Source organism: Perna viridis, chromosome 5, assembly GCF_037379345.1.
Source record: "Perna viridis isolate PV_CMFRI_1.1 ecotype Kerala chromosome 5, ASM3737934v1, whole genome shotgun sequence".
NCBI lineage: Eukaryota > Metazoa > Mollusca > Bivalvia > Mytilida > Mytilidae > Perna > Perna viridis.
The window spans coordinates 46655622-46680909 of record NC_142449.1 but is presented as its reverse complement, the minus strand read 5'-3'; the positions used below and the strand labels follow the sequence as shown (position 1 = coordinate 46680909).

At 31.7% G+C, this 25288-nt stretch overlaps 1 protein-coding gene across 1 annotated transcript in view; it reads right to left on the bottom strand.

The window, feature by feature from the left end:
* LOC148617968 (uncharacterized) overlaps nucleotides 1–25288 on the bottom strand; it is a 98215-nt gene that overhangs the window by 44763 nt on the left and 28164 nt on the right. Inside the window, exons 11-19 of the mRNA XM_088585156.1 lie at nucleotides 23749–23799; nucleotides 22857–22892; nucleotides 14630–14668; nucleotides 14364–14402; nucleotides 14086–14124; nucleotides 13885–13923; nucleotides 12566–12604; nucleotides 12080–12130; nucleotides 8499–8552 (exon numbers count right to left, since the gene is read on the bottom strand). Of these exons, the coding sequence (XP_088441282.1) occupies nucleotides 8499–8552; nucleotides 12080–12130; nucleotides 12566–12604; nucleotides 13885–13923; nucleotides 14086–14124; nucleotides 14364–14402; nucleotides 14630–14668; nucleotides 22857–22892; nucleotides 23749–23799 (387 nt within the window). The remainder of the gene's footprint in view (nucleotides 1–8498; nucleotides 8553–12079; nucleotides 12131–12565; nucleotides 12605–13884; nucleotides 13924–14085; nucleotides 14125–14363; nucleotides 14403–14629; nucleotides 14669–22856; nucleotides 22893–23748; nucleotides 23800–25288) is intronic.

Sequence of the window (25288 nt, the reverse complement as noted above, 5' to 3'; positions counted from 1 at the left end):
ATGTATTTCATATATGTAATTGAATTTTATTCTGTTTGCTTCATTGTGTATTTAGACTATCTTGTTTGCTGTTTTCATATTCAGGCTTGGATTATCTCAAGTATACAATTATTTTACCTTTGATAGTTTTTTTTATACTATTACGGGTGTCATTATGATAGACATTCTTTACCCTAGATTCATTAAGATAAAAGCATACCTTTGTGTCCTTCAGAACACAAGCTCAGTTTCTTATTTCATGCATGATACAGTAAGGAAGAGGAAAACTAGGACAACTTAAATAAATCTGTTGTAATGGTATAAATGATGCCAATTCTGCAAAAATCTGTTGTAATGGTTTAAATGATGCCAATTCTGCGAAAATTGGGATCAAGCATGTTTGATGTCTGATTGCTAACAAATTACTGTTTACAGCTTCCAAAAAGTAAAAATTAGTTTGTATGTGCTGTCGTGCTAAGAATACCTTTACTCCTACTACTGCTATCCCACAAAACATGAAATTGATAGAAGACTGCAATCAATTTCAAAATATGCCCCATCTATGTTATACAACACATCAAATTTGAAATCAATGCATCCAAAGGAAGTCTAGATTCTGATGGACAGACAAGGTGAGTCATATACCACCAACTCATTGAGTGTGGATATAAAAATGATGATGATTAAAATTGCTCATTTTTGTTTCTTTTTTTCTTGCTTTGTCAATTGTCAATTGATACATCTTAATCATGTTTTTAATATCTACTTAACAAAAACCATTAAAAATTCATTTAATTTTTCAAAAAGTTCAATAACTTCATCATAGCTTGATAGATTCATACAAAAAATTAACCAAAGGCCATATGAGCTAATGCCATCACTATGTGTTCGTCATTGTTATCTGTTGCTGTCATCCATCCTCCATTAACTTTTTCATACATCTTCCCTTTTTAACTATTTGAAAGAATGTAACCAAACTTGGCATGAATATTCCTTAGGGTATTTTTAACAATCATTGTGTGGGGACCTTTGATCTGTCAAAAAACATGACCACTGTTACTAAAATAGACCATGGGGGTCAAATTACAGAATTTTGGAAATAACTCAACAAGAGTTGCATTTAGCTAAAATCTGACAGAGGGTAAAATTGCATGGCATGATGGGATGGACCTAGGCAAAAATTATCAGAAATATCCATAGAAGAATGAATGAATTATGGGTTCTGAAATGAATTTTTTTACTGAATTTTACATTCCAATTCTAAAAATCTTCTTATCTAAAATTACTAAATGGATTGAAACAAAATTTAGTATGAGTGTTATTTAGAACATCTTTAACAATCTGTTTGTGGTGATTTTAGATCTTGCAAAAACACATGGCCACTGTTCACTAACAATTGATCACAGGGGTCAAATTGCAGAATTTTGCACATAACTCAATAACCCAAAAATAAAATATTGAATTATCACCAAAAAGTATACAGATCTATAGGTTGATATAACTAACAAGTTGGATTTAGCTAAAATCTGGCAGGGAGTAAAATTTTTAGCAACAGTTGGACCTATACCAAAAATTTCAGAAAAATCCATTGACGAATGAATGCATTATGGGTCCTGAAATGGATTTTTTACAGAACTTTATATATTTCCAACTTTGAAAATCTTCTCCTTAACTACTGGATGAATTGTAATCCAAGTTAGCATGAATGTACCTTAAGATATCCATAGCAATCTATGTGTGGGGAATTTGTATCTGGCAAAAGCCATGGCCAATGTTACCTAAAAAAAGACCACAGGGGGTCAAATTAAAGATTTTTGGGAATAACTTGTAAATAAATGGGTTGAGCTATATTCTGAAAGAGTAATCAAGGGAACCAAGGTTATAGCGGTAATCAAAAGAATGTAATCCAGGCACAAAGACCAGACATGGAAAACAGACAAACACAACAAAGAACATAAAGTAACTAAAATCATACATACAAAGTAACAAAAGTAAATGAGCAACTCGGACTCCACTAAAAACTGGGAGCAAGGACCAGGTGCACCGGTAGGGTAAGCGTCCTCTGCTTTTTTTAGAAACACCCACCGAGTTGCTCATAAAAAGTCAAGTCCAGGGTAGACAGAGTATAATTGATCAGCATGGTGAGACCTACCTAAGCCAAATTTTCATAAAGACCTATCGACCTATGTGGGAGTTAATGCACTTAAAGAGTAAAAAAATGACTATGAGAGATTTATTTTATTAGATGAAAACCAGGTAGGTAACTAAAATGCTCTAGATCTCTACTGATTAAATGATTCTAGTGACAATAGTACAGCAAGGTCATGAGTCCAGCTTTGGAAAGCTAAAAAGACTATTTTTGAGCAGGTGAGTGATTCATGTTCTCCAAAAAGTACACAGACCATTTGAAAAAACAAAACAACAATGCAAAATTTTAAGAAATTTGGATAAATTGTTTTCAAGTTATGGTGCGATATGTTTAAGATGGAAAGACAGATGCTTCCATTTGTATACCATAATACTCTCGATTAAAATTGACGGGCGTATTACTAGTCATAGCAGTAAAATCCTGAATGGAACAACACCAGTAACATATCTACACTTGCATGGCCATCATATATTTTTCAGCACATATATACTTTCAATATGTATATAAACACTAAACAAGTTGAAACGAACTTGAGTGTTGGCTACAAATTACCTTAAATAAGTAACTATGATAGCATATATTGCTGAAAAAAATGGCCAGTTTCAAAAGATAGAATTCCTATTTATATTAATGTCATATTAGTCCATAATAGATTACAAAGACTACTACAAATTTCTCTTACTTTGTCAAAATAATATATATAATATCATTATAATTGATATAAAATAGGTGGCTGTTACGGAAACATAAAATTCCCAAAGGATACAGCAAAATAAAGAGCATACTTAAATCATTATTCTCAGAGCTTTATTTTTCACCGTTTTGCAACAAAGATGTACACCTGATCTTGGCCAAGACATACAATTACAACATTTTGTTCATTCAGCACCAGCAGTTTTAAGTTGCCTAACAAAACTGATGAAATGTGTCTAAAGAGAGCTCCCTTGATTGCTCAAAAAAAGATGTCCAGTTGAATATAAGTTCATGCATTACCAGAATGAAATAAAATTCGTTGTACAGCATAACATTCCATACCAGTCTCAAATCATTCAAATGTATAGTTCCTAAGATTTAGCACATCAGAGCTAGGGTATAAATCAAGCATATTTGATGCATGCACAAAAGTCATTTGTGGAGTGCAAACTGTATGAAAATTATATACTATTGAAGTTACCGTTGGGCCTCATGCATGTTAGACTACATCCAGTCTTCGTTTCAAAATCAAGCAGCAGTTGCTCGTCTTTGTCCATGTAGTCAAGGTCAATTTTATTAAAATTTAGATCAATACAAGCTTACTTTATCATGACTTCAAGTCTCTAACATTTGAAGGCCCAAAAAAAACCAGATGAATATTTTAAACTGAGGCAATTGAACAGTGAAAGAAATTAGCAGTAGACCTACGGACCGAGTCTATGTAAAATCAAGCAGGTCTATGATGAAATTGGCTCAATTTCCTTTGAAATCTACAGTGTGTTGTACATGAAATTATGATGGGTCAATGTTGACAAAAAATTAAGTTTTTAACACTGATTGAATACACTACTTTTTTTCTATCAACCTAAATATTTTTTTAAATCCATGACATGAGCACTAGATCCCAAGACCAAGGTCAGTAAAAATCTATTTAAAGAGATAACACTACAGAAAAACATTCAATTTACATTTAAAATTTTGGTTAATAAAGCAAGAAACTCAGTTTTGACAAGTATGAGTCCTGCTCATGGTGAGAACTGAAAACATACAAGCAACTTCTAAAGCATCACAGGAAAAAGAATGCATTTTTATCACTGTCTTTATTGTAGAAATATAGATGGAAATTTATTTGATTATAAGAAAATGAACTTTGACAATTTATCACTCGAAAGCAATTCCTAAGAAGTAGTTCCATGTGATGTCATGTTAAGCAAACTCCACTCATTCCAAATCTAATGAAGTCCCTCAAAACAGGAAATCAGTGTCCATGCAGAACTGAAAATGAAAATAGGAGACAACTTAGGACTCATCACATCAACCTAACATGAAATCATTCAGATAAGTTGAATAAAGGGTAACCACAGTTAAAACAACTTTCAAAGTTCTTACTTAAAGTGGCCAAGATAGAGCAAAGAAAAGTGAAGCTAAAACAAAAAACATACAAAAACAAAAATGCAAATCAAAAACAAAAAAGACTAAAAGAAAATGAGCAATTCAAGACTCCACCAAAAACCTGAAACTAAATGCATTGAAAGGGTCAATTTTCCTCGATTTTTTTAAAAATACCAACCCAGTTGCTCATGTTGTCCAGTATGACACTAAAGAGATAAATTGAGATGAACATATTTTTTGGGGTATTGGTGTTTCCTTAAGTGATGAAACAAAACTGGATGTTATACTTCAATGCTCTTAAATCTAATCAGTTAAAATTTAAGCACCATAAAAAAAGTGTAAAAAATTCAAGCAAGCCTTTGAACACAAGTTGAGTGCTAAAAACATATATGAAACAGATAGTATTTTACCACAACTTAATGGAATGCAAAGTTATCATGTTTGTTTGGAGTAAACAATAAATCTGTGGGCCATGGCTCACTAGTAATAACCCCACTTTCAATCACACTATACGAAAAATGAAAAACATCCTCGTCAAGTCGAATTTTCTGAAAATAGATCCCAACATATGTCATACCTACAGCAAGAATGTGTTAAAACAGTGCGACAGTTGCTGAAAAAAGTGTGACAAAAATTTCAACTTTCAAAAAATAAGGTAAAAAATACACCAAGTCCTCTGTAAAAAGAAAGTTGTTTGTCGAATTTTTATTTTTTTTTTCTGGAAAACGGATCTCGCCATATGGCACAACTATAGGAAGAATGTGTTTAAATTTCAAGCAACTGTGATGAGTAGTTGCTGAGAAAACTGTGACAGAAAAAGTGTTTTGGAAACAAAGAAACACAGACAACAGTATCCCACCTCTCCTTCCGAGCTGGGATATAATTATTAGTTTTCCTCTTTTGTCAGTTTCAAACTCCACCATGAGCTATGATGAGTGAGCCACTCAATTTCAGATAACTATGTTATCCTAGAAACATGGAGTCACTAAACAAAGTAGGAAACAGACAACAACTTAAAAACCTCTATATAAATTTCATTATGAAATTTAACATTCTACAACATTGAAATTAAAAACTTTGACAAAATCTTTGTTATAAATAAATAAGCATGACTGGATTATTAAATAAACTATGAGAATAGGGTATAGTCAAATATTGTGAAAAAAATCAATGTGTATAGCAGAAAACAATCCTATTTTGACAAAAGACTGCAGAAAGTTGAGAAGAAACTGGAAACTATTTCAAAGTTTTTTTTCTCTTTTTCATAGTTTAGTTAATACAGTACTATAGGTAAGGGTGTTTAAATCAGACCTTAATGTTACATGTTATTTCAAAGGTCCAGAACAAGTGGAAACAATATTGGACAAAGAAATGAAAAAAAATAGACCTACAAAGAAAGTCTTGAAATAGTATTTTAATTTCTACCTAAAGGTGATACCTACTTAATCTTCTACTAAAAAATGCATACAATTAATTTTCAGTCCAATTACAATATACAAATTCTGTAACATTGAATACAAATTATAAGTTTCTTGGTTACAGCTGAACCATTGGGTTTTCTTCTTCTTAATCAATACTAATTCAGTCCTACAATTTAAAGCTTTGTATTCTAGAACCTGTTATGATTAAAATAATTATAATTATTCAATTTTTTGTTATCATTGTTTTTACAAGTTTTAGTTGTAATTTTTGAGAGATTTTATTTTTATCCATGCAAGTCAATCAAGGATTCAAGTTACTTCCCAAAGGACTAAGATGAAAAAAAGTTATTTTACCTTTTAATCAAAGAAATACGTTACCAAAGTTACAAAATATGTGGACAAAACAATGCCTGGAACACCAAAAAGATAAAGAATAAAATCATACAATACAAGAGAACTAAAAGTACACACAGGAAAACAAACAGCATGAAACCCATTGATAAAACACAGTGCTGAATTCAGGTGCTCAGGAAGGATGAGCAACTGTGCTTCTTGCAATGCACCTGCAATGTTTCTCACTGAAGGTTTAGTGTGGAGACAGATGAAGAATGTTCATGACAGATGGAGGTCATCATTTTATTGAAAGCTAACACTACATAGGTTAATCAGATCTAGATGACAACTGTGGAATTTTTACACCATTAGAAACTCAAATAATGAAGAGAAAGATAACTCTGATGGTGATAGACTCTATGCAATAAATTGCTAAAATCAGGAAACACTACAGAAGCATATAACAGGTCTTTTTTTATGCTTGAGAATGCTGGAGGCTAAACACAAATAGCCAAGCAAGGCTGTGTTGCTTCCACTTAAAATTATTCAGTTCTAGATAAGAATTATATCACTGCACTTCACACAAAAGTAAATATTTCATAACCTTAGGCAAGTGACAAATTTTGAAACAGAATTGCTTAAATACCTTGTTATTAATTAACATGTAAGACAGAAATTGACAAAGCAGTCATCAATATTGATACTCATAGAGCCTGTTATCACATGCTGGAATCATCTCCATAGAAATATTTTATAACTAATTATTTAATTTTTTTTTAAATGATGATAGATTGTAAAAAAAAAAAACCATTTGGATCACCTTCCTGAACAAATTTAGAGACAGTTTTCCTTATCAGGGTCTTATTTCCAAATAAGTAAACTGGTGTCATTAACATGCATTGGTTAATGATATGTTCAGAAACTTAAGATGTAATAAAATAAATGATCAGGACTATTGATGATTACCAGGTCACCCCTTTTGGTCCAATCATAGGATTTGTTTATTTTAAAAGCTGCAGCCAGTATGATGTATAAATTTCTAAATATCTCATTCAGTATCAACTGACTTAGTTTACGAATTTTCTGATAATGATAAATCATTCTCATTGTTACGATGTGACATAAGCCCAATCCAACTTAAAACATTGATACCTACAAAATTAGCCCAAGCTGTGTATATACCAGATAAACAGATTATAGATTATTTGTTAAATCTATTTGACTTCCACAAATCTTACATTATAAACAGATAAAAATCTTTTATTTCTAACTGTTTGTTGTTTTCTAAACCAGGAGGCCATTGATATATCATATGCTTTAAACACAATTTGTACTCTTAAGACAGTAATAAAAAGGTGATTTCACATATCTAAGTTTGACCAACCTGTTCATATAATCCCACTTTAAGTTCAAACATTTTCCCAAAAACACTTTGGGAAAATCAAATCTAATTTCTTTCTCAAAAAATTAAAATAAAAACAATATTAGTCATGACAGCTTAATGTACACTTTTTTTATAGAAGACAATGTAAGTGCCCCAAGTCTGACTACAATCCATTCAGAACTTTTACAATTTTGGCCTAATTGACATAAAATCCAGATATGAAAAATATCCCTGTTACTTCACAAAAATTCTCTTAATGAAATAAAAAAGAAGTGGAAAAAAAAAACAAAGGTAATGATCTAATACTTAAGCCTATTACTTTTTTTTTATTTTTTGAAACACCTTTCAAAACACAGTTTTTAACCAAAGTAACAGAAAGCTGTGGTGAGTTGGTCATAACAAATATGTTGGGGTAAAATCTCAGTCAAACAGTCAGATGAAAAATGCACCATTAAAGTCAAGATGGTTTCCACATTAACTCAATGTAAAAAGTTTTGGAAAATAAAACAATTCCCTACCTACCTACTCTATTTTTTTTCTTGCTGGTAAAAGGAAAGAAGATTATTATTTTATTTTGGCATTACACAACAAATATGTCCTATAGTATCAGCTTGTACTATAGGGGTTCCCTACCTACCTACTCTATTTTTTTCTTGCTGGTAGCAGGAAAGAGAACTATTATTTTATTTTGGCCTTACACAACAAATATGTTCTATAGTATCAGCTTGTACTATAGGGGTTCCTTTACAAACAATACAGTAGAAATACAAATAGTCCATATCACTGGATAAAGAAAAGTAAGTTTTTGGTGGAGTCCCAGTTGCTCATTCAATCTTTATTATCGGTAAGTTTCCATAAATGTACATGGATGTACTAGCATACAAGATTTCTCTCTGTCCATCTTCATTTCTTCTCAGTATTCTTTGATAATATTTTTACTATGGTTTCCCTTTTTTTTTACCCATCAAATTTTACATAACATGTACAATATTCCAGCAATGAAGAATTTCATTCAATTCTTCGAATCATATTTTACTTTTTATGCATTTATATAACATTAAAAATCATCATCAAAATTTGCCTTTTTCCTCTACTTCTATAAGAGATTATTTCATTCTAGTGGCTTCTGAAATTTATTCAATCTTACCTTTAATCATTTTTCCCCCTAATCTTTTCTTCACATTACTTGGTGCATAATGTTCTACAATGGGAAAAAATCTTAATCAAGAGGTGGTAAAATGCTTCACAGGGCATAACTTGAATCTACTGCAGAATTTGAACCCTAAACAATTGGGGCAAGTATGGACACACCATTCAAACTTGACAAACGTTTGACTTTTGATTCAGATTGTGATACAATTTCAAATAGGGTTGGCAGATCTGCACTAAAATACAATAAAAACTTGGATTTTCAATGTGGATTATCTCTTAATAGCAGACAGATTGGAATGAATCCTTAAATAGCCCAGCATTCACCTCCATTGATACGGTTTTTTCAGTGTCTGGGACCTGTTGCCCCCAGATCCCCGGCTGATTACTCTTTTTTAAGGGGATCTGGGGGCAACAGGTCCCAGACACTGAAAAAACCGTATCAATGGAGGTGAATGCTGGGCTATTTAAGGATGATTTGGACCGTAACTATCAGACCCATCGAAACCTGCCGCACTGTCGGACCTGTCCGGTAAAATTGTCCCGGGCCCGGTAAATACACGTTGCTTGTCGGCCCGGGTGTCCGATGTTTTTTTCTTACGTTAAAGAAGATTTTCTCAAAACTGAAGTGGTTTTTGTGAATAATAAAACTAGAACGTTTTAATAATTACGTGAATTAGTCTACAGTCTAGCGAGATAGTCAATCAATTTGATTGTAAACAATAATATGTAACTTCCGGTTCATTCGCTACACGTCATTTCGTCCTTTGATATATCGTCCCTTCCGTTGTCTCGCTACTCGTTTACATGTGAAACATGCAGTCATTATATTGTCAAAATAATAATGAAAAAAATAATAAAGTATATTTCTTTTACATCGAAATTGATAAAGATTAATAATTGAACATCTGATAAAACAAATTTTCATTTGAAATTTTGTTGGGTTGAACTTATTTATGGGTCGAATTTCAATTAGACAGGAAGACTGATTTCCGATTTTTAGGAACCAGATTAATTTACATAAAATAAAATGCGTGGAATTTTTTAAAAATGATAAGGATTGCAAAAATCCATTTGTTATTGGTACAACAAACTTCAGAACTTCAGCTGTTGTTGACCATGAACGGTCTAATGTACATACCAAGTCTGCAGATGTAATAAATGCAAGAGATCAAACCCCATCAGAAACAATGAACTCGGAAGCAGGCAAAGCATTAAAATAGAAGACAAGTTCAAATCTACTGCAATGTTGGTAGATTGCAATGGTCCTGACTTGGTACAGGCATTTAGAATGAAATGGTGGGTTAAATCAAGTTTTATGGCGCACCAAACCTCCCCTTCAAATGTCAAGTACTCAAAATTATAATAAGTTAAAAACAGATTTTCAATATTAAACAAGATATAAAATTAGTAAAATCTTTTGTACTATTATCTTTCAGGAAGAAGGTGTGGGATGTAGGAAACCAACATACAACAGGAAGCAATCCAAAGGGCCAATTTGGAAATGAAACCAAAAATCAATCCAAAGAGCCTGTTACTAATACCAATTTGGAAACTGAAAATGAAACACAAAATACTGTTGATGTTATAATGACTAATGATGCAGATGTTGAAATACTTGATGAGGAAAAGAATGATATTGATAATGTACAAGTTGAAGTTAACTCAACACTTAACATTGTGGAGAGCCTTTGTGACAAAGACAATGATGATGATTATGAAGACAGTGAATGTTTTGACTATCAAGATGAAATGTTGAATTTTGAAATGATTATGTTTTATGCCAGAGATTGAGAATAGATTTTATAATTAAATAACAATACTTTATTTCAAATTTAAAAAATCAACAATATATAATACAAAGAACTCAAAACAAAGTACACATGTTTCATTTATGAAGACTCATCAGATACACTCTAGCCAAAATGAATAATGGTGAAAAATTAACAAATTCAAGAGCCCATACCCAGTAGTTTTAAAATCAGCTTGATAATAAAATGTACTTGGAGATTCCCACCCCCCATCAAAAATGTTAGCGTGTCGATAAATTGTTCAGAGTTTTTTCGGTCAGACAAATTGTCGTTCGGTCAGACAAGTCATCACCTTGTGTCTGACCGAATGTCAGATGTGCTTAAAAAAATTTTGATGGGTCTGAACTATACTTTCCCACTGGATGCTCTTTTTGCCTAAAAAAAATTCAACATTGGACCAAAGAAAACTCCCAAAACATTAAGTAAAGTATCAATATGTTTACAAAAAAATCATTTATTGTAAAATTCCATCTCTATATATCTCATAAAATAAGTAAGACCTAATCAAGATGCAAAACTGGGGCAATTAAAGAATTGTTATATACTTATTTGTGTATAATAGCCTTATGGTTTCTAGACCTCTAGATTTTTAATTAAACTATGTATTTCTCAAGGATGGAGTGTAGTCTCTCTGACACTTAGATACGTTTTTCTGGGTTGAGGCTTTTTTCCACCAGGTAGGATGAGGTTACATAAAAAGTGACAGATCAGACAGGGAAACTGCAAAGTCACAAGTTAAAAACCTAAAACTAAATTTTACGGGATCATAAATTGTGCTGAAAGCTCCATAAGGTCATAAAGTTCCAGAAATATTTCTTTCGAACTACACAAAAGTTTTTCTGCCATGCTTTTGTCATAGTCTTCCTTTGCTCGTTTGTCTACCCCGGACTTGATTTTTAATGAGCAACTTGGCGGGTGTTTCTAGAAAAGCAGAGGACGCTTACTCTACTGGTGCACCTGGTCCATGCTCCAAGTTTTTAGTGGAGTCCGAGTTGCTCATTTGCTTTTGTTACTTTGTATGTATGATTTTAGTTACTTTATGTTCTTTGTTGTGTATGCCTGTTTCCCCATGTCTGGTCTTTGTCCCTGGATTACATTCTTTTGATTACGGCTATAACCTTGGTTTCCTTAATTACTCTTTGAAAAGTCACTATCTTTAAAACGTTTTAAGAAATTGACTGTAGGAGCTCTCAAATGACTCAGATTTTCAAAAACTAATTCCCCGATCAAAGTCAGACCAGAAATGAAAAAAAAACGGAATTTTGGTAAAATTTTTATACCAAAAGTGTACCAGCATAATTCAGGCTGAAAAAATCGCAAAAATTACGCCAAAATCATAATGGTTGGCAGGTCTGTTAGTGTCATTTACAGAGTTACCTCCCTTAATTTTGAATTCTACATTACATTCTATATATTTTTTGTCTCCTAAGAACAAGGGTTATATGAAAAAACCACATGTTAATTTTTGTTTACAGTAACAGTTTAAACAAAATATCAAAAATAAAAATATGTAGGCTTTCCAACCATGAATCACATTTTGCATGATTTTTGGCTGGAGTGCTACATAATAAAGATAGTAATGGAACAGAATTATGTAATAAATAAACAAGAGTTTATGTGCTAAAATACACAATTGTCTTAAATTCTAACAACAATATCTCAAATGGAACTGAATTAGGGGTCAATTTTAAAAAATACACTTGATGTATTAATCATAAGTTTTAAATATAAATAAGAATAATTTCTAAATTCTGAAGCCAAACCTTACTTTTGTGCTTTGGAGTCATTACTGTGGGTTTTGTAATCTTGTGTGGTTTTGCTACAAAATAAAAAACATACAGATTAGCATAAAAATTCACATTTTTTATCCAAAAAAAGTCTGTCTTGAACATTGGAAGGAAAGTCTAATAATTTTAGAATTTAAAATTTAAACTGCAAAGTCCTTATAACTTATGTGTCTTGTAATACTAATATTTTTTTCCGGAGAATCAATTTAATATGACAACCAATGTACATAAAAATTTGAAATGTTCACTTGTAAGAGTATATTTGCAGGTGAAGGCTTTGAAGTAGCAGTGTTTGTATGCAGAATTTTTGAAGCATTTGATACGAAAAGTCCCTAAAAAGATGAGAAAGAAAACATACAATATACACAGACTATTTTGTTTGTTCAAGAACCTTAAATTAGTATAGTACTCTTTTAATGTTTCCATTAGAATAGATTAATAAACAAAATTTTTAAGCTTAACCTTACCTTTGTGACTTGGTTTAGAAATATTGTGGTGTGGTTGTGCTACAAATAAAATATACAGTTTAACATAAAAAATATCTTTTCTGAAAAAAACAAAAAACTGTAAGCCCTGTTTGTCACAGGAGCCCCCACAGTAAATCAAGTGTCTAATAATGATGCCCCCACTCGCTAGATTTGCCAAATTAAGAACATGTTTAGTTTTGTATGAAGACATGGTTTGCAGATTCAGAAAGGTTATATACTGTTGGTTGATGCAGTAAATATTGGGTATGTTAGGCTAAGCACTGCAAAAATACTTGCGATTATAAAAAGAGGACTGATGGAGGGACTGACGGACACAATAAAAATGTTAATACCCCCAAATAACATATCCCTAACTTTGTTGCTTGGGGTATATTTCTGATAAAATTACAAAGTCCAACTATCACCCTGTTCCGTAACATTCCAAAGTCTACCTATCACCAAGTTCCGTAATATTCCACAAAAATCAAGATTCTATGACTTTTATGTGTAGAAACATCCTGCAAAAAATACTTAGATGTAGTTCAAAAACTAAAGGAGGAGATAGCCGGACAAGCCATATAGCCCTATATCTTATGAAAATGACTAAGTCTAACTATCACCAATTTCAGTAATATTTCATGAAAATCAAAATCCTTTGACCCTGCACACCTTCATGTGTAGAAATATCCTGTAAAACATTTTAGATGTAGTTCAAAAACTGTATGAGGAGATAGCGAGACAAGCCATGATCCATATATTTCTGAGTAAAATGACTGTGTGTAACTATCACCAATTTCCGTAATATTTCAGGAAAATCAAAATTCTTTGGCCCTGTACACCTTCATCATGTGTAAAAATATCCCGTAAAATATTTTAGATGTAGTTCAAAAACTGTACGAAGACAGCTGGACAAGCAATGATCAATTGAATCGGAACAAACAGACAGACAAACGGACTGGCGTAAATTAATATGCACCACAACTGTTTGTCGCAGGGGCATAAAAAGAAAAACAGATAGTGATATAAAAAAGAAAAGTCCCTGAAATTGATAAAGATGAGAAAGAAAACCTACAATATACACAGCTATTTATTTGTTCCAGAACCCTAGATCAGTATAGTACTCTTAAATGTTTCAGAATAAGTTACTAAACATTTCTTAAAAAGGAAAGTTTCTGATATGTTTAAATCAAAGATGAGAAAGAAAATCTACAATACACACAGTTATTTTCTTTGTTCAAGAACCCTAGATTAATATAGTTCTCTTTTAATGTTTCGATTAGAATAAATTACTAAAAAAAACTTTTTACACTTAACATTACCTATGTGACTTGGTTTCGAAATCTTGTGATGTGGTTGTGCTACAAATAAAATATACAGATTCACATAAAACATGTTTTCTTCTAAAAAGGTAAACAGGACTTGAGGTAGTGATATGTTCAAGAACCCTGGATTAATATAGTGCTCTCTTAATATTTCAGTTAGAATAAATTAATAAACAAAATTTTCATACTTAATCTCACCTTTATGACTTGGTTTAGAAATCTTGTGGTGTGGTTGTGCTACGAATGAAATATACAGTTTAATAACATAAAACACTTTTTCTGCTTTTTAAAAAAAGAAAACAGGACTTGAGGAAGAGATATATAAAAAAAAAAGTCCCTGAAATGTTTATAGATGAGGAAGAAAACCTACAATACACACAGATTACTTTATCTGTTCAAGAATCCTAGATTAGTATAGTACTCTTTTAAATGTTTCAGAATAAGTTACTAAACATTTCTTTTAAGCTTAACCTTACCTTTGTGACTTGGTTTAGAAATCTTGTGGTGTGGTTGTGCTACAAATAAAATATACAGTTTAACATAAAACATACTTCTCCAAAAAAAGGAAAACAGGACTTGAGGTAGTGTTAAAAAAAAGAAAAGTCCCCAAAATGTTTCGAGATGAGAAAGAAAACCTACAATACACACAGCTATTTATTTGTTCAAGAATCCTAGATTGGTATAGTACTCTTTTAAATGTTTCAGAATAAGTTACTAAACATTTTTTTAAGCTTAACCTTACCTTTGTGACTAGGTTTAGAAATCTTGTGGTGTGGTTGTGCTACAAATAAAATATACAGTTTAACATAAACATACTTTTCCAAAAAAAAAAAACAGGATGCAGATAGTAAAATAAAGAAGGAAAGTCCCTGAAATGTTTAAAGATGAGAAAGAAAACTAACAATATACACAGATTATTTTCTTTGTTCAAGAACCCTGGATTAATATAGTTCTCCTTTAATATTTCAGTTAGAATAAATTAATAAACAAAATTATTAAGCTTAACCTTAACTTTGTGACTTGTTTTAGAAATATTGTGGTGTGGTTGTGCTACAAATAAAACATACAGTATAACATAAAACATTTTTTTTTCTAGAAGGGAAAACAGGAAAATGGAAATCGAAAAAATCAGAAGTAAATAAAGAGTTAATTGGGAAAAAAACAGGAAATCTGCAAATCAGTAATAAAATGGCATCCCTGATATGAAATGTTAACTTGTCAAGACAAATATGCTGATTGAAGGTTTCAAGGAAACAGGTTTTGTAAGCAGAGTTTTAAAGTTTAAGGGATGAGAACAAGGCTCTGGAAATGGTAAAAAATGCCAGTCATTGACTGACTAATCTGCAAATGATCAATTTTCTACTTTTGGACATAAAAAAATCGCCAAACCTTATAAATTACAATCTGAGTGGTTTATTGGAGTCTAAAAATCCTGCCTGCCTTTCTCCTAATTGTGTATTGGAAATTAATTGACAGGTGTGCCTGATTCATTAATTACATAATTAAATTAACAATACACATGCCTTTACATGCACCATTGCATATACAAAAGAACTGAAGTGACTCTGAGAATTTTCATACAATTATTTCTTCATTTATTAAATATTTGAAATCCATCATTTTCCCCCCAATCTTTCAATGATTACAAAAACATGTGGTCTATAACTGTCTGTAAAGTACTATGAATCAGTCAGAGTTAGTACTTACTCATTTATCGATTGAATCCATTTCATACAGAGGTCAACTTTCCATTTGCAACTATACATGTATTTTGAAACATATTTGAGATCTGATATCATTTACTAATTTGTTTCACCAGCGATATTGTCCGCCTTCTCAAAACTATTTTTTATTGGGAAAAAATGTGTCATTTTTATAAATTGGAAAATTTGGAATAACCATACAATCCTTGAATTTGTAGTTAAGAGATAAATTTTAAAGGGGATGTCAAAAAAAGATGTCTCATAAACAATGAATCAGTATAATTTTGAACAGAAACACCATAATCTTCCCTTTGACTACCAGTAGGGAAATAGTAAATCCTATTTAAGATTATTTTGAAGGTTTTTTTTTTTTTTTTTTTTAGCCAATTAGGATACTTCTATCAGCCTTATTTCAGAGGTGATTTTGGGAAACAAAATCACTGCTTCCTGGATGTTTTCTAATGTAAGTCCAAGAGATACCTTATTTACTGGGCTATAAGTCAAATAGCCTAATTCTGACCAAAATCGACGAAAAAAACATAGGCAAGTTGAATTCAGCAGATAAGTCTAGGGTCAGACATGTGCATTCATATCGTAGTTTTCTGCGGAGATCAGAGTTGAGGGGTTTGTTTTCAACAGCATATTATTCCAGCGATGTTACTAAGTATAATTTTTCTGAATTAAATTAATAATTGAGCTTTTGTTAAAGAGTACTTCGTCCACGAGTTCAATTATTTTTATTGAATGGCATGTCAATGGCTCTGAAGCCTTAGATCATCAGGTGTACGAAATTGTGAACATTTCAAACATGGGCACCCATGTGTGAAATAAGCGGAAAATTCGTTGGATGAATTGGTCATAATTACAAGTGGTAATCAATAAACAACATTACCTGGTATTACGAAATACAATAAAAAATAATTGTCACCTGCAAATCTGGTTGCAATTAGCCATTTAGATAACACCTTAACTAATTATAATTTTAGCCATGTGCAAATGTGTTACGACATACCGTAAATGGGTATAAATTTGCATATTAAAGGACCAATAACTCCAGAACACTTGATAATGTCTTCCCAGTTTCAAAGAGTTTTGTTAACGTATCTTCTAGAGTTTGTTTATATATTTTTACAGTTTCAAAGTTTCAAAGTTTTTATTAACATCGTCATATTCATTCATAAAGGGTAGTGGCAATGATAAAAAAGTATTCAAATTCAATTGCCGGTTTGACTGTTTGAGTGACGGCTTTCATTGATTGTAGTTTACCAAAAAGTTTGAATTAAAGCAATCAAAAGTGAGCTTAACACATCTAATGAAATGCATTGCAGATGAACATTTTTTCTTGAAAAATCTGTATATAAGTCGAAATGGACTATAATATGTTACATGTACAATGTTTTTTTACTTGTTAGAAAGTCAACATATGGTAGAAATCAGTCTCATTTGTTCTTTGGACACGTTCAAATATTTTGTAACGTACATTGTATGTGATGAAATATCACTAATTCCATTACATATCTTTAAATGACAACAAAAAATCAGTTTTTTAAAGTTTATTCTTAAAAAGACCAGAATGAATATCCAATTTCTTCTGCTAAGATTAGATTAAATGACTGCTTGGCTGCCAAAATTTCGGGTGCCTTTGATGAGAAGTCCCTAAAATTTTTATGATCTGTGTAAAACCCTACAAAACAAGCTGCTATTTGTTCATGACCCTAGATTAGTATAGAACCCTTTGGTTTGTTCAAGACTCTAGATTAGTATAGAACTCTTTGGTTTGTTCAAGACTCTAGATTAGTATAGAACCCTTTGGTTTGTTCAAGACTCTAGATTAGTATAGAACCCTTTGGTTTGTTCAAGACTCTAGATTAGTATAGAACCCTTTGGTTTGTTCAAGACCCTAAACATTGTCTGAATATAGCTGAAATATTGCTGCTCGGACGTTAAACCCCAACAAACAAAGATTAGTAAACCCTTTGGAAACCAAACCTCTGTGACTTGGTTTGGAAATTTTGTGTACTTTTGCTACAACATACAGTTGAAAAAATTCATATTTTCTTTTTTTTTTAATGGGGTCAGGGTAAAAATATGAAATAAAAAGTCTAACAAGTTAACTAAAAAAGTCCTTATCACTTAGTAAGCTTTCTGAGAAAGTAAATTTATATGAAATATTCAGTTTTTGGACTGTATTAAAGGTTTTGAAGTAGCAGTTATTGTATACTTGAATTTTAGAGCATATGAGATGATATGTTCCTGAATTTTTTAAAGAGCAGAAAGGAAACCTACAAAACAAGCAGCTCCTTACCTTTGTGACTTAGTTTATAAATCTTGTGTGGTTGTGCTACATATAAAAACATACAGTTTAACATAAAAATTAATATTTTTTATAAACAACTAGAAATACTATGAGCAAGCTCATAAAGAGAATACCCTGCTTCAAAAGGACTTAAATGTAAAACACTTACTGCATTGTCTCTTTTTGGCATCATTTAACAGTAATAATATTCCTACATGCACATCTACATAAGAAACCCAACCTTCCTATAAAATTTCATGAAAATCACTTGAGCATTTAAGAAAGAGCTGTGCTACATATGATACTAAACCTTCTAATAAAACTACATCAAAGTCTCTGGAGCAGTTTATGTAAATTTGCACTTACAACGTTTTAACTTGTAAAGCCTTTAATTTGGATAATCCCACCTTTGAGTCCTTTGACATTAATTATATTCCTTTATGCACATTTGCATATGATACCTAACCTTCCTATAAAATTTGATCAAAATCTTTTGAGCAGTTTAGGAGGATATGCACTTAAAAGAAATATGGACAAATGAATGGATAGACAAACAAGGTGATTTCTCACAGTAAATGGGGGGGTGTCATTCTTATTAGGAACTTAGGTGAACTTGAAATACTGTGAACAGGCTTACAACGAGAATACCCATCACTTCAAATGCATAAATTTGTAATTTTACTTATCTCCCAATAGTAACTATATTTATACACATCTACATGTGATGCCTAATCTCCCTATAAAATTCTATTGCAATCCCTTGAGTGGGTTAGGAGGAGTTGGGCTTACAAAGATTTAACATGCAAAACCCTTCAATTAAATAACCTCCCTTTAGAAACTCCTGACAGTAACAATATTCTTTTATGCACATCAATGTAGGTATAACCTTCAAATAAAATGTCATCAGAATCCCTCAAGCGGTTAAGGAGGACCTTATGAGGTTTTAACATGTAAAACCCTTAACTTGAATTACCTCCCTTTAGAGTCTCCTGACAGAAACATTACCATTTCAAGCAAATCTACATATAATACCCAACCTTCCTGTAAAATTTAATTTAAATACAGCAGGTAAGCAGTTACAATAAGGTCTCACTAACCACTTCCGGGTCAAATGGCCACCCCCCTATGTAGTACCAAAATTACACTGAACCTAGACATGTGCATTGTAAGTGCATTATTTGTGTGTATTATGATTAAAAGTGGTCAAAATAAAGCTGAGAATGTGTACTTTAAAATCATATATGTAATTAACTACAAAAGTGTATGAATATTGTTTACATGTGTGAGTAATTTGCCTCCATGCTGTCAGTTAGCAGAACAGGTAAAAATGTGGATTTTCAGTATTATTTATTCAAGTAAATTTTGTGAAAAATTTCTACAATCATCGTACCATTAGCATAATGATTTTGGAAGCCTTACTTTCCAAGTTTCACAACGGTATGCAACTTTAAGACATCAATTGTGCTGGAAATTCACAGTGAGACTTTGAAAATTACTTTTTTAACATGTAAAGTAATGGAAAGTAAAGTTCAGTTGATACCGATGGCGTATTGTACATAGAGTTCTCTAAGAGCTTTCGATTGACTTGGTGTAATTTCCTAAAGTATCGCTCCTGTCGATGAAGTTCACTTTTTTGTCGTTCTTTATGAAAAATATTTCTAGTATCAATATTGATCATGTGATCATAAAATGGACTGTCTTCACAGTAAAATATTCCAATTTCTTTTGCAATTATTAATGTTGAATGGCCTGTGCCATGTGTATCGGAGTGAACTGCTGAATGGCACATAGCTCCAAAATTTCTACTCCATGTCACTCGTTTTGTGATATAAGTCATAAGGCGGTTATGCATGCTTTCAGATTTGTTAGTATTTGTTAATCCATATAGTTCATGTAAATTAGCATGTGAAAAATCCTTGCTAAGATGGGTGGTAATTTTATTAATATCCGTCTGACATAAATTTAAATATTAACCGCAAGGTAAAAATGTTGGTCGAAAAGACTCCTTGTATGCTTGACATACAGAAGACAATGTTCCACACATACTATGGTTGTTGGTAAAACAATTGATAATATTTCTTATACATATTGAAGAAAATTTTACGAATTCCGACTCTTGTTTACATTTTCTTTTAATGCGTCCTAATTCCTTCTGTATCCGCTTACGAAATGCTAAAGCTAGTTGTTTTATATACTGTGAACTTTCTAAACCAAATTTGTTTGATGATGTTTCTAATTTCATGAAATGTATATGTTTTTGAAATGTTCTCATTTTATGTAAAAAGCAAGTTAAATGACGTACTGGTTTTCTGTTGAATTTACAGACTTTGTTGATCTGATTACAAGCATCGCTTGTGACCGTGTCAACTGATACAATTCCAGTATTCTCAATTTTTTCTAAATTATGTTGTAGCATATATCCCTCTGATGAGGCCACAGTTTTTTGGTCCAAATAGTTTTTCGGCAGTTGGCCTTCGTACAGTTTTTAACTTTGTGACTGCATAATTTGTTGACATAATCCAATGAGAGGGTTAATTTTTTTGTTGTTATATTCTCTATCATTGGCGAGAAGGCTTGTGTTCCTGCTTCGTATCCAAGACGGGGCCGGTTATTATAACTAACATCTGTCTCAACTGAAATTGAGCTTGAATTTGATGATTTTAATGCATTTATTTCCTTTACAATCTTTTGGTTTTCAACCATTGATTCTTCATTAATTTTTATCATTACATCTGAAATTTTGTTGACTTTCCTTTGTAACATAGTTATTGAAGGTGGTTTAATAGACAAAAGCGATAATATAAACTGTATATCTGTCATTCCCATTTTTGTTTTTAAACATGCCAGCCCTAGGGCATCATTTAAACTACCGGATGGATATCCATGGTTGGAATCTGTATTTGATCTGTCAAAAAGGTCAACCGGTGTTGATTTGAACATGCAATATTTGCATTGTATATATGCTGATATGCAAATTCCAAGATGGGATTTTTTAAATATTTCAATCACTGGTTTCATGCAACCGGTCTTCGTATGTTGAACTATAAAATTATTGAATAAATCACTAATCTTAGAGATTTTTACAATACCATATTCATGTGTATCAAATGTTTCCTTCTGTCTTTTAGTTTTTTCTTCTTTTTTTTTAAGTTGTTGCTGATACGGACGGAGTTTGAACGGAATTACAGTTGATCTTTTATCTGTATGGACTAAATTTGTTGTATTTGATGGAAGACATGTTATAAGCTGTGGAAAATCTGCGGATTGGAAATCTTCCTGTTCATCTGTTTGAGAAGACTTCAACTTTTTTGAAGGTTGGTTGTTACTTGTATAAAAATAGCTTCTTTTCCTTGAACCAGGTTTTCCAAATTTTGTAAAGTTGTGAGAAATTCTTGATCTGGGCATCCCTGTATCCACTGTGTTTCTTACGTCATGCATTATGATGTCATAATTGTGGCATTTAGCAAGAGTGCATTATTTTTTCTATAATTATATTATTGGTCAGTTAATTTCATTTATATTTAACAATGTTTTAACAAGGCAAACGCAGGAATAAAATACCATGTTTTTTCCATCGCAAAAGTCTGATTGTTAAAAAAAAAAAAAATACTAATAATAATACATGTACTACTATTCTGTATGTAGTAATTAGAGTTATCTGCCCTTTGACCACTATCATTGCTTAAGGTTAAGTAGCATGACAGAGTATATATATATATGTTGGTACTGAATGATTGATTATGATGTAGAATAAATTTAGCTAATTATTTCATGCATTTTTTTATTTCATATAAGAAATTTTCTCAAAATGGCATTTTTTTTTCTATATTTTTGCAAAATATGCACTTTTTTATACTTGTAATGACCATGTCACCATGTCTGATCAAATACAATTAAAATAAGTATTTAGAATAAAGGTTTTGTTTTATTAAAAAATGAAAAAAACAGTTAAATACACTTATACAATTTAGTAACTATGTTAATTATTTGACGTTACAATCTTAACTTTCTTCTACAACACCATACTTTTTAAAAATGGCATCAAGTTGGAATGCAGCCTTGTACAATCAAGTGTGATGGCTTGTTTTATTCGAAATGAGCTATACTTTATGAAAATGCAAAAAAAAAGAAACTTTGTAAGGTACACCAAAACCTTAAGGTCTCACTTCCCACTTCCGGGTCAATTGGCCACCCCCCTATGTAGTACCAAAAACAAAGTAATTGTAAGTCTATTTATTATGAGTGTTTTATTTCATTCTATTAATAGATATTGCTATCAAATTAAAGCTTAGAGAGTCTATTTTTAGAATATATGCATTATTTTTAACTAGTGCGTATGAATACTGCTGACATGACTCTGTGAGTTGCCCCATGCTGCCATTTTTTTGTGAATGAAAACGTGGTTTTCTGAGTATTTTGTCTTCAAGGTAATTTGGTGAAAAATTTAGACTATGACCGTACCATTTATACACCAGTAAGAATATCCTCTTTTTTAAAGCTTCGTATTGGTATGCCACATTAAGGTCCCATTTGTCCTGGGAATTCACAGTGAAACTTCAAAAATGTCAACTTTAACATGTAAAGTAATGGGAATGTCAGAAGTGGTTAGTGAGACCTTAACTGAATGAATTGAAAATTTAATCCCAAAATCCCAATCAGAATTTGGCTAAACTTAATGGTTTTGGAGATGTATGCAAAAAACTACTGTCTGACCCCTATGTTCTATTTTTAGTAACGGCGGCTATGTTTTTCGAGGGATCAAAAATCCCCACGTCAGTTCTATGCAGGATACCCCAAGAAACATTCATACCAAGTTTGGTTCCAATGGGTCAAGCAGTGTCAGAAGAGAAGAGTTTTAAAGGAAACTGTTAACGACGACGGACAGCAACAGATGCCAAGTGATGGCAATAGCTCACATGGCCTTCAGCCAGGTAAGCTAAAAATGCGTCAATTCTAAAGTTAAAACTTACCTTTGTGTTTTGGTTTAGAAATCTTGTGTGGTTTTGCTACAAACATAAGCCTACAGTTTAATATAGAAATACCCAACATCTTGTCATTTATGCAGAAAATTGATTGTTTGTTTTGTTTGTTGGGGTTTAACGTCCGAGCAGCAAATTGCAAATAACTAGAAATATTGTAAGAACCTCACAAAGAGTACCCCACTTCTAACAGAGTTTGGATTCCTTGGAGAAAAAATACATTCCTTTATGCACATCAACATAAAAAGTCTTCAAAGGGAAGTAACCCGCCAACACACAACAACCTGGTTGGCAGTCCCATTGGGGAAAGGAAGAACAGCAAACTTTTTTCTTTTAAACTTAAACTATTTTCACTTTGGTAAGTAGCTAAATGGTTTGAAATAAGTTATTTAAAAGTATCCAAGAACTTACCGCAGCTCCAAAAAGTCAAATATTTGAATTTGAAGTATACTGCTGTCCATTGCCCCATTAAACCAGTCTGTCAGGTTGGAAAGTAACTTCGCTTTGCTCAATTTTTGTTTAAAACGAGGTCAAAGTTTAGAATATGATAAGGACTACTGAACACAAACCTTTAATAGAGACCATTAATTTACTATCATTATATTATAGGGAATCAATGTGTCACAGTGTGTCATCTTTCAGAGGAGGTAGTGTCACAAGAAATTGTTGCTGTGAAATTTGAAATCAGGTCCATTGCTAAATATAGAATATTTTAAGAACACAAAAGCTTGGCACATCTCCCTATTTGAGAAAATTTTAAGACAGAGATCTCCCATTTAAAAAATTTCACAGGTTAATATCTATTTGTCCAACCTTACTACAAAATTTTATCAAACTACTTTACAATAAATGTATTACTCTTACTTGATTTTAACAAAATTACCTTGATGCTTCTTGTTTTCTGTTTTCAATTTCATTGATGGACTGACATTCACTATAAGAATAAATATAAAGGATTTTAAAACAAATGATAAAATGCATTATAGAACACAGTCACAAGAATAATTGTATAGTAGTTCAGAATCACAAGACCTGACACTAATTGCATTCAAGTCTAGATAGTGCATAGATTTTTAGGATGAACACGAGTTTAGGCAAACTAAAAAAAACCTAGGTTCTCAGTCCCTACCTGTTCTCTTTAAAGGGTACTTAAATACCAATTTTATAGTCAAATCAACTGAACAATAGAGCTTCATGGGGCACAGCATGATACAAACACAAGTGTGCACACAATATTAGTTCTTGATACATTTAAGCATAGGGTCTTATAGTTCATTACGGACACAACAACTGACTTGGACGCAATATTTGAAATTCAATTAAAAAGGTGAAAAAAGTTTTGCTTTAAAGGTGCTTATCAAAGACTTTTGCCTTCAATCCTGGTAACTAAAAAAAAAGACATAAAAGTAATTGTAAATATGATTGAAAAAACACAGGCAAGGATTAGAAATTTAATTTTAAAAAATTTAAAATCAGACCAAAAAAAAAGGCTATTTTTTTTTTTTTTTTTAGCATGACCTCCTTTGGCCTCTTTAATTCAAAAATCATAAGAGATATCTGAAATCAGATTGAAAAATGCACCCAGTAATTTTAATAAAGAATTAAAAAATAAACAAAATTGGACCAAAAATTTTTATAAGTTGATTTTTGCTCTAGTCAGGTGCAAATCATGTGATAATATTTCAGCTGGACAAAGTCCTTAGCTACTGATTTCGTTTGATAAGTAAAAGTAACTTGATTTCTGACTTAGTGTAAATGATGACAATTAATGTATACCATAGATTATCAAATGACAGTTGTATAAAAAATGAAACATTATTTAGGCCATTGTTTTTTTTTATTTTCAGTTTTACAAATCCACCGACCCTAATTTTAAGCAATTTGGAAAAAAAAATAAAATGACTTTCATTTCTTTTTTTTTTTTTTTTTTTTTTTTTCGACCGACTCAGTGCTTTGCTGTTTCAAAGAAATAAAAGGTTAAATGTTATTGGCTATATCTTTAATAGTTTTAATCTTTGTTGTGCTTGAAAGACATAGCAGTTTTTACGGTAAAAACCATGTAGTTCAAAGTTTGTTTTAAATACTTAGAAGCAAAGAGATCTGAACAGCAAGCACAGGAAAGATGCAATCATGATTCTGCATTGTTTTGTTTGATCCTGGTCTTAAAACAATTAAAAACAAATTTATAAAGGCCCAAACTAATTCTATGATAGGCCAGGCTATATCTGACAAATTAGATCCGGACCTATTAATAGAAAAAAATATATGGAAATAGTGCTTACATTCATGGACAGCTGGGCCACAGTACGATTCGTTCCTCCACAGAAGTGGCAACTGATTTGCCTGTGGGAGTGATGAGTGAAATGGGGTATGAATACCTATACATTTATTGTTTGAAAATAATAAAAAGAATGTTCAACTCT